Source organism: Camponotus floridanus, unplaced genomic scaffold (assembly GCF_003227725.1).
Source record: "Camponotus floridanus strain SB8 unplaced genomic scaffold, Cflo_v7.5 scaffold383, whole genome shotgun sequence".
Lineage (NCBI taxonomy): Eukaryota > Metazoa > Arthropoda > Insecta > Hymenoptera > Formicidae > Camponotus > Camponotus floridanus.
This window is the reverse complement of record NW_020229529.1, coordinates 1,976-13,452: the sequence shown is the minus strand read 5'-3', so window position 1 is coordinate 13,452 and position 11,477 is coordinate 1,976. Positions and strand designations below refer to the sequence as shown.

The 11,477-nt window shown below is 27.7% G+C and overlaps 1 protein-coding gene across 1 annotated transcript; it reads left to right on the top strand.

Moving 5' to 3' along the window:
- Nucleotides 1–2,412: 2,412 nt before the first annotated feature.
- LOC105247765 (proto-oncogene tyrosine-protein kinase ROS) lies at nt 2,413–9,736 on the top strand. Its single transcript, XM_025411225.1, is given in 13 exon segments — nt 2,413–2,660; nt 3,819–3,966; nt 4,529–4,613; nt 4,752–5,078; nt 5,303–5,602; nt 5,827–6,689; nt 7,879–7,983; nt 8,167–8,390; nt 8,658–8,909; nt 8,911–8,940; nt 8,942–9,104; nt 9,107–9,132; nt 9,360–9,736. Coding segments are annotated over 13 exon segments (3,018 nt in total). The 5' UTR covers nt 2,413–2,513; the 3' UTR covers nt 9,708–9,736.
- The last annotated feature ends 1,741 nt before the right edge of the window (nt 9,737–11,477 follow it).

Sequence of the window (11,477 nt, the reverse complement as noted above, 5' to 3'; positions counted from 1 at the left end):
TTACTGTTTATCAGTTTAATTTCTGACAAATTGAATTTAAAATAAATTATTTATATATATTTATTTATATAATTTATTAATAATCTGGATTCCTTATTGAGATTCAGAATATTAAACAGATTATTAGAAAATAAGCGGATAAATTAGAGAATTAGTCCATTTATTGTGTATATTGAAGTATTTCTGCTACCGGGTGTCGATAATCTATATAGAATGAATCAAGTCATCTTTTAGTCAACATATGGACAAGACTAAAAGGTCACTGAATTTGGATCATGAGACGACTTTTAGCCATCTTTTCGTTGACTTAACGATGTCAGTAATAGATGTCTGTGACAAAAAAAATATTCAGTTTTAGTAGTACTTTTAGACGACTTGATACTGTGTTGGATATTATAATAAAAATTAATATAGTTTTCGTAATAATTATATATATATATATATATATATATATATATATATATATACAGGGTCTACCAAAAGTGTGGAAACCCCTAAATATCTCGGAAAATATACGTTTTACAGAAAAGTGTTTCCAACAAAAGTTGTAGGGTTTAAGAAGATCTATATACTGATTCTATCAGTTTGACCTTGGATGGCGTCGTCAAGGTCAGGTCAAGGTCACATTGACTTTTTTAAATGACACCCCCTACATTTGATTGCATATTCTTATAGCTTAATTCAAGAGCTTTCCAAAACACTATAATAATGTTCATTTTTATTAAGTACTTTGCGAGTTATGAGGGTTGAAATAATTTCTTAATTTTACATAAACCATAAAATATCTAGTAAACCATTCATTTTTCGATTATCTTACCTTCATACTTTTATGTACAAAATAATGAAAGGAATCAATTGGTGTAAAGAAAACATACAGTTGTTTTTAAGAAAAAATATGGAATTGTTAATTGCAAATTACATATTTTTTCTTAGAAACAACTATGTGTTTTCTTTACACCAATTGATTCCTCTCATTAATTTGTACATAAAAGTATGAAGGTAAGATAATCGAAAAATGAATGGTTTACTAGATATTTTATGGTTTATGTAAAATTAAGAAATTATTTCAACCCTCATAACTCGCAAAGTACTTAATAAAAATGAACATTATTATAGTGTTTTGGAAAGCTCTTGAATTAAGCTATAAGAATATGCAATCAAATGTAGGGGGTGTCATTTAAAAAAGTCAATGTGACCTTGACCTGACCTTGACGACGCCATCCAAGGTCAAACTGATAGAATCAGTATATAGATCTTCTTAAACCCTACAACTTTTGTTGGAAACACTTTTCTGTAAAACGTATATTTTCCGAGATATTTAGGGGTTTCCACACTTTTGGTAGACCCTGTATATATATATATATATATTTATGTATGTATATATATATATATATGTATATATGTATATATAATTTGAAATTAACAAAAATTAGTTTTTATTTTGTCTATATTAAAAAAGTGAAAAATATGTTTTGTTAACTATGGTTTTAAAAACGTTACCTATTAATGTCTTACGATTAAAAAATATTGAATAATGTTTAAGAAACATATATAAAATGAATGTGTGCTACCTCGGGCATCATAGCATATTTTAAATTATTTATTGACGACAGCCACGTGTCATAAAACGTTGTGTTACGTCGTCTATTAACAATTGATAATTAAAGGTTAACTGTCCATTTGATATCAATCTCCGCGAGTGGAAAAAATAAATTACAAGCGGAATGAAGCTAATAAGACGTCATGGCAACAGATTAATCATTCGAAGCCAGTTACTATTGTGATCGCTAGCGAAACACACTACCGCGTTACTTATCGTTTGATTCAAACTGCATCATATGAATATTACAAAAAATTGTGTACAAATAGTGGATTTTGAAAAGCATACGTAGTAACACAATTGTATATAGTAACACAATCGTACGAACGAATCGTCATAATTATATATTTAACAAAATCAAAGATATAGTAAATACTTAAATGAATTCGAATACACTCTGCGTGTGCTTGAATATGACTGAAAATGTTACAAAATCTATAATTCTATAACTTCTTTAATCGTTTGTAATTTGATTGTGGTTATCTTTTTATCGATGTTTTTCTACTACAATATTAATGAAAACGAAAAGCTGATAATAATTATATTCTTATATTCGTGATACATTCCAATGAATATGTATCATTTTGCATTGTCATTTGTTCTCCTACAACAAAAATAGAAACTATTTACTTACTAAGAATTCTCTAATTTAATCTTAAAGTATATACTGTGATTGCGATCATAAAGAGAAATCTAAAAACATAATTTTAAAAGATAATAACTTGCGATTCGTTAAAACTGAGTTTTAAGGAATTTAATGAAAATATATGTATATATATGAATTTAATGAAAATATATGTATATATATATGAAATAATATCAATTCGATTAACACATCATAACTAGTAGATGTGAGAAAAATAACTAATTGAGGATTTATCGGAAACCGATTGAGTGCAAACGTTTACGAAAAATGCAAATTATGTTTGGAACAATTTTATGTATTTTATTGAAAGGTTTAATACTGACAAAAGCAACTATTACGCCGAAGGATTATATCACTTCAAATAGCCTCCGGGAAGAAAATGTTTACATGTATCCGGATTTAAATTTCACGCAGGTAAAAGATATTTTCGCTTGATTAAGAAACAATTGAATGTTATTGCAGTAGTGTAACTAAAAATGAATGGTAATAAATTATATATTCTACCTATAATAGGATAAGATTAAAAAAAGACAATTCAATTAAATTATTGAAGTTTTGTGTCTACTATTTGCTACATTAATATATACATACGATGGCGCTTCAACAGATTTTTATGTTATTTTTCTTCAATTTTTAAAATTTATTTATTTTCTTATATATATATATATATATATATATATATATCATATTTATTGATATATAGTAAGCTTTATACTAATGTAAATTTTATTTTATGAAATTAATTTAGAAAGTTAGCATCATTTCGACAATATATTCAATAATAATCACTCGAATTTATATTAATTTTCATTGTATATATGTCCATTTATATACAATTATATCCACATATTTTTATGGATTATCGGTTTATACTATCGATTCATACTATCATTTCTAGAATCTGTTTGTATTAAGAATATAACAATATTTGAAAAAAAACTTGAAAAAGTTATAAATAAAAGAATTTATATAATTTTATGACTAATATTTAATAACTGTAAAGAAACGAAATTTTTATTTTTGAAACCTTTTTATTTTTGAAGTACAAACATTAATAAAACTTTAGTAATAATGGCAAATTTTTGAAAAGAAATTTGATTTACGTAAAATTGTTAAAATTGGTAAAATTGAGAAGAGTTAACTAACCTATCATGAGAAAGAATCAAATCGTTCGACAAAATTGTTTTAATAATTGCAAAGAACTACACTTTCGCTTGTACTACTTGCTGTACTAAAAGCTGTTATGATTCTTCATTGACTCTCGTTAGCCTTTTGATTGATTTTATTTTTGACATGAGATATGTTAGATATATAAGATGCCTTCAAAAAATAAAAAAAAATAGATTTTACGATATGAATAAAACTACATCACATTCAATTTATATTATTTAGGAATGGTATATACCGGTATTATTAAGCAAACAAAAAACAAATGGCAATTTTTCGTTTAATTTTATAATTTTATAATTTTATAATTTTATAATTTTATAATTTATATAATTTACTAATATAAACAACCTTCAACGATATAATATTCACTTAATTCTTTTCATATGTTATACTTTATGGAAGGATATTTCAATGTCCGAGAAAAGTGATCATCATATACTTAATTTCAAATCTGAAAGGAGTTATTCTGATAGTATGACTGTGAGAAAAGAACGAGAATTCGAGGTTGAGGTTGCATTTGCAAATATTTCTATCACCCCAGAATCTATCGGTAAGTTGCAAAAAAATGCATAAAACATTAATAACAAAATCTATGACGAAAAAGTGTAAATATAATTTAAATTCAAGAGAGAATGGAAATCAAAAATATTTTCCAGTAGTAAGAAGAATATAAATTCTATTCCGTCCAAAAAAGAAATAAAAAAAGCATAATATATATATTACAGTATACATAAAAATTGTCATAATTTAAAGTCAATTTTATTAATTTGATACTCTGTTCTAAAGCAGTCACAAATATTATACCTCTGATTTCTTAAACTATAGGAATTTATCGAAAAATACTTGTCATTTTATTAAATGTTATTTATTCGTTTTTGCCATGAATTAACGATTACTTTTCTAAATCTTAAATGACACAAAAAATTCTTATATTATTTTTTAAAGGTCAATACTGTGCTAATTTCCGTATTCTGTAGTTTACATTTATTTTTTTGTAGTTTACATTTATTCCTTTATTTTCACATTATATTGTTTTTTTCTGAGATAATTCACTTAATCTTATATATAATTATAATATATATAATTAATACGTATGCTCTTAAAATCTCTAGAAAGCAAGCCAACATCTCTCAGAGCATTTGTACAATCCGACAGTCAATTTACAGAAAAAGTAAACGACATTTTTGTGACATTGAGGTAAGCAATCTAAATTCCCAATTTGTATTCTTTTATTTTTCTCTCTTTTTCTTAAATTCGACATATAAATATATCAAAATTTTAATTCTGTTATAATTTTGATAATTGTAAAATGACTAAAATTTTATGTTTTTACAGATGGAACCAACCTGAATTTACCGATGAAATAATACAGGGATACACAGTGCAATGTTTTTTCATTGAGGACTTAAAAGAGATTCAAATCTGCGATGATAAAAATATCACAACTATAAAATTGGAGCACACGGTGCATAATTTAACATCTAACACGACATATTATTTTCGAGTACGTGCGCATACTAAAATTGTTGCTGGTCCTTACACGGATTTAATCAATGTGTCGACTACGCATGAAAATCCAATACCTAAATTTTTACTCAGAACTGATCTAGATATGAAAATATTGGACGTGGATTTAAGAATTAATAATACCTTAATATCAGGGTTCGTATAAAAAACGTACAGATAAAAAAAATAGTTCTATTATCATAAATTATTTTTAATACTAAGTATAAAATTAAGGTTATTATTATTATGCACAAGTTTATTATTATCAACATTATAGCAATAATAACTATAAAATTGGAAATCTCAAATATAATTTTTTACTATACAATTATAGTTCCTTTTTTTCAAATCAGTAATAGGATATAGCTCTTTTTTTTCAGATCAGTAACCTATGTCGCCTATTCGATACAGGAACATAGAATTTATTGGCTAACAGAAAGAGACCTAATGACATTGAAGATTAATGAAAATAATATCACAAAAATAGCTAGCTTTGATAATTATGCATATAGTCTCAGCATTGACTGGGTAGCAAGAAATCTATATATAGCCTATATAAAAGACTACTCTTATATTATAAAGTTCGACTTAACAATGTGGGAAAATGGCATAATTAAATTTGATGAGATTTACAAATCAAAAAATGATATTCTCCGTTTAAGTGTATCACCGTCTATGGGGTACGTTTACTACCGTTCACCTGAAAAAATAATTTTCCATTAAAGATTTATGCATATTTATAATTTTTCTATAATTTTACGTGGTTTTATAATTAAGATCATAAGTAAAAAAAAATAATAAGTTATTATATAATTAGAAGAATTTCGAATTTTCATTACATATAAGTTTCTGTTTTTGTTAAAATAATGTTTTATAATGAGTAAAATAATTACATATTTTTTAGAATTTTATATATTCACGAATCATACAAATTGATAAATAAAAAATATCGTATGAGGAAGTTTCATCGAATGATGAAGTATCATCTGGATGGAAAAGTCGAGCAAATTGTTCAGATAAATAAATGCCTATTTGATTATATTATAGATTATATTCCAGATCCTTTTCATAATATGATAATTGATAATATGAATAATGAGGTGCCGTTAATTTACTGGTTAAGTAATGATTACACATTTGTGACAGACATTAACATTTCTATGTGCAATACGATTTTATACAAGGAAAACATAAGTGATATCACCTCCAGTTTCAAATCTATGACGATTGACAAAAAAAACATTTACATTTTAACAAGTGATTATTGGGATGAATTTTCTCTCTATGTTTTGAAAAAGAAATATGCAAGTCTCAAGAGCGTAAATGCAGCCGAATATGTTGAAAAGATAATAATAAGCTCACATAAATTGGTTCGTGAAATTCACGCTTTTGATAAATCTCTACAACCATATCCTCCAATGAGATGCCTGACACCTGACGAGAAAGTTTATAATTTTGAGAATGTGAATGCAACACCAAACAGCATCATTGTGAATCTTCCGGAACCGGTTGTAAAGAGTGGATGCAAAAAATATAATTTACCAACTACTATATATACTATCTCTGTAAGCTGTTTAGACAACAATCTCAACAAGTCTGAGAAATTCAATGTGCTACGATATGTGACATTCGAGCGATATTACGAGATTCAGAACTTAACATCGTGTACAGAGTACCAGTTGAAGTTTACTTTAAGCAATTTTTACTTTGATCAATTATCAATAAATCCATTTGATTCGAATGTGATACCAATAAAAACTAATTCCGGTAAGTTTGATGCACCAGAAAACATAAGTGTTTTAGCTTTGACGTCTACTATAGCAGTAGTTCATTGGATGCCACTCAAGAAAGTGAATTGCGTGACCGTGACATACGAAGTGCGTTGGATGTCAGTTACATTAGTGAACGGCACGCAACACAAAGAGCAAACAATTTATCAATATGCCGAAACGTAAGGCAGACGGTAGATTTTTCACAAAGATTAACTTATCGCTACCAGTACAAGATTACTTGATATACGTACGTGTATATTCAAATAATTTCAGCGATTTCTACAACGATAGTTTAAGCAACTTCGTTCACATATATTCAGAACCAAACAATATTACTTTGAGCGAGGTCAACATAAATAGCATGAACATTTCGTGGATTTCAAACATTAATCTGACGATCTTTTGTATACTAGAGTACAAAGATATTATAGCAGAAAAGTGGCAAACAATGAATTATATTAAAATGAATTATATTAAAATGAATAACAGTGAAGTAATATACAATGTCGAAAATTTACAATCGGGAACTTTATACAAGTTTCGCTTGATATTGAAATACCTCGAATACGAGGAAAATTTTATATGGCTGGCTGATGAAAGATTTACTTTTTCAACAAGTGGTAGCAAACGTGATAAGCAAATGAAAATACCCATACAGCACAATAAGATTGCAGATATATTGAAGAATAATTTCATTGAATCAATGCAATATTGCAAATTATTGGGATGGAGGGAAACTTAATTTTCGCGGGGTCGGTTTTTCCCCCCTAGAAAATAAAGTTTTTATTACGGACATTTTTTCGTACGATGCGTATTTCTTGAGATATTTCGATGTCTGAAAATAAAAAATTCACCTTGTATTTATTTACATGTGAAAGTGCATAAAAATGCATAAAAAAATATAATAATAGACACAATAGTATCTATTCTTAATAAGAACATATATTATCTTTGAAGATTAATATCGTATTCGTAAATGAAGTGAGAATATATTTGTAATATTGCAATATTGTTACAAAGTAATTGTAATATTCTGTGCTGCATTGATATTGTTCTAATTTTTTTAGATATGAATATCCCTAAAATTAAAAAAATTATATTTTGTATTAAAGTTATAAGTAAAATTAAATTTGTAAAAACATACACAGACGAAGATATTAAAATTATATTTTTGCTTAATATAGATATTGCGAGCACTCCTGGAATAATAGCGAAAGAATATTACTTATTATTCATGTTAAGTTTTATCGTTATAGTTACTATAATCTGCATCTGCTACATTAATTATTGTAAGTATATTTGATTTAGGTATCGACTTTAATTAGTAGATTATACATATATATCTGATATAATATCTAAAACTTTACTAAAATAGTAATTTACGTATATAAAACTAAACAAATAAATTTACTAAAAAACAGTGGATTTTATAATACATATTATTATATAATTAACTCGAAATTTTACAACAGTATATCGTCAACGCAAAGATAATAATGAACAATTTTTGACTTCAACAACGGCCGATGTAGAATTGGCGATTCTACATGAAGTACCTTGCCGAAACACTCAAGTCAATATGATTTACAGTCGTGTGTCTATATTTCATTATAACCCGGACGAATATGCGATAACTAAAATCGCACGAAATCAAATTACATTCACAAAACATCTTGGTAGCGGCGCATTCGGAATGGTAAAAAATTAATGTTTTCAAGCAATATTTCAAATTAATTTTTGAATTAACAAAACAGATACGTATTTTCTAATAAAGATATATATTACATAAATTTTTTTAATAGATTACAAGTGATATAAAATTTACACGAGACAACAAGCATGCACTTTATTATATATTTTTCATTGAATTATTTAATATAAAGTAAAATATAATACTACTTGACATTAAACTATACATTTTCTAATAAAGTACGTATATAAATTTGTGTGAAATATTTCACAGGTGTATCAAGGAAAGGTGAAGGATTTAGAAAAATCGGGCATAGAGATGTCCGTTGCAATAAAAAACGCTTCGAAAAGATGCTACTCCCGTGAGAAAGAGAAATTCTTAAAGGAAGCCAAGCTTATGAATCATTTTCAACACAAACATATATTAAGATTGTTGGCCGTTTGTTTAGATGGAGATTCTCCGTTGCTAGTGTTGGAATTGATGGAAACTGGAGATCTGTTAAAATATTTGAGAGAATGTCGAAATTTTGCAAGCGTCAGATTCGCTTGCTCTGCGTTTTGCAAGATTTGCTCGCCATGTGCGAAGATGTTGCGCGAGGTTGTTGCTACTTGGAAGAGTTGCGTTTCGTACATAGAGATCTAGCGTGTCGCAATTGTTTAGTATCTTCGAGGAATCGAGAGAATCGTGTCATCAAAATTGGAGACTTTGGACTAGCTAGAGATACTACAAGGATGATTATTATCGCGTGGTAATATCAATTATGGAAAAAGTTAATAATTAAAAAATGAATTCTTCTAAAAATACATTCTATTTTTTTATCATAATAGTATCGTGCATTTTTTGAAGTAATATAGAATATAAGTAGTTTTTATTTATATATAGCAAGAGATAAATTAACGTTTTTCATTTTGCACACATTCTAAAAATGAACAACTTAAATCAGAAAATTAAATTTTTGTTTAAATCATGTTTTAGAAAGGAGAAGATTTGTTTCCTATTCGCTGGATGGCACCCGAATCTTTGATAATGGGAATATTTACTTCTCAAAGCGATGTTTGGTCATTTGGAATATTAATGTGGGAAATTACATCGTTGGGTGAGCAACCTTATAGTGCCAAGACTAATGAAGAAGTGATAAATTATGTACGTGATGGAGGCAGGTTGCCGATGACTCTTAACTGTCCGTCACCATTGTACCAGTTGATGCTACGTTGCTGGAGTGCAGCGGATGCGAGACCAAATTTCAAATTTTGTCTAGAAAATATTACAGCATTAAGAAAGAACATGGAAGATGCCTTACTGAGTCCAGTCGATACTATTTAGCCGATATAATTAAATTAATAATTATCTTATTTTCCAAACGATTTAAATTAAATCTTAATGTAAAAAAATTATTTCTAGAATTTTCTAAATTGATTCTGTTATTTTTAAGTTTAATCTTAATATTAGATTTATCAATGAAGATAAAAGAAATTTTTTAATCTTATCTTCCATAAAATTTTGATTATTAAGAAATATCACATCCGTTTTTATATTGTAAACAACGTAATATAATGATATATTAATTTGTGTTTTTGAGTAATGGAAGCGAAACCTAATAATTGCGATTATATATATATATGTATAAACAATATTTTTTTCAACATGGAAATATAATTAATTTTTGACATTATATATAACCAATAATTACAAACTGATTGTAAAATTTATGAGTGAAAGAGGAAACGCGAGTAATATCCTCTATAATTATTTGTGAATATATAAGTATAATAATATAATTATATTGAATTTATAACAGTTATCATGCATGATTTTTTACATCATTCGGAATAAGTATATAGTTATATTTTATCTTTATATTTAATGATTTACTATATATTTAAATTATATTATTAATGTTTACAAAAGTATGCAATTGTATAAATGAACTATACTTATTGCTCTATCTCCACTTATTATATAGCTGATAATGTATAATATTTGCACACATTTCGGTCTATCATTTCGGAAGATCACCAAATACTGACAACGTTTTATAGATATGTATGATATTATGTGCATTATAAATAATATTAAATAACATATAAGTTATATAAACCATTTCATAATCGATGCACAGATACAACGATGCAGTAATCTGGCGAGCACATTTTCTCGAATAATTCTAATGTTTATACTACAGTATACTAATATCATAAATCCACAAGTTATAAATCTTAAGTTAAAATAAAGATGGATAGAATTATTGCGCGGAAATCACAAATATTTTAATATTTTTAAATATGCTACATATTAAATGAAATAGAAGTATTGCTCATCAGAGCGCCTTATTGGCTGTTATTTGTCAATTTTTAATTATCTTTAATTTAGAATTATGTAACACATTGTACATGACCGATCGCTAAATCACCGAGTCGAAATTGGAAATTATTGTGAGTATTGTTGTGGTAAATCCAGGTTAGTTTATTGTTATATCCAGACCCTTGAGAGGTCGGCCATCTGGAAGAACGTAACCTACTTACCCGGTGACACACTTTTCGGGCGTGTGTATGGATCGGGCGTGTGTATGGGTGAGCGCACTGTCCTGGGGCCTGACACAGGTCAGTGACCAGAATGGTCCCTTTAACTCCGTGAGTGTCTTAGGCCGTTACGCTCGTTTGTCCTTTTTGGTGAGAAAATCGAATCTCTTTTACACGGGACGGGATCTTGTGCGATTTCGGAAATGAATGGAAATGAATGGGAAAATGTAAATAAATTTATCCTTCACCATAAATCAAAATTTATTCAGATCATAACGCGTTTCAAAAAAAATGTTTTTATTGTGTGTTGTGAATGTGTAATTTCGCGGGTGTTACAATAGTACGGAGGACATCAGCCAGGAATAATTAAAAGGAGTTTTAAGGTAGCTAAATCCTGGCTGGATTTTACAATGCTTTGGTGGATTTTTCGTTATTTAGTCTGTAAGGAAAGGATTTAAAGATTAGATTAAGGAGGGAATAAAGATCAAGGGTCATCCGAATTGGATGGTGGATTGGAGGAATTTCCTTAGCAGGGCTTGGATGGAACGGCGAGCGGTAAAATGTCCAGGGGAGG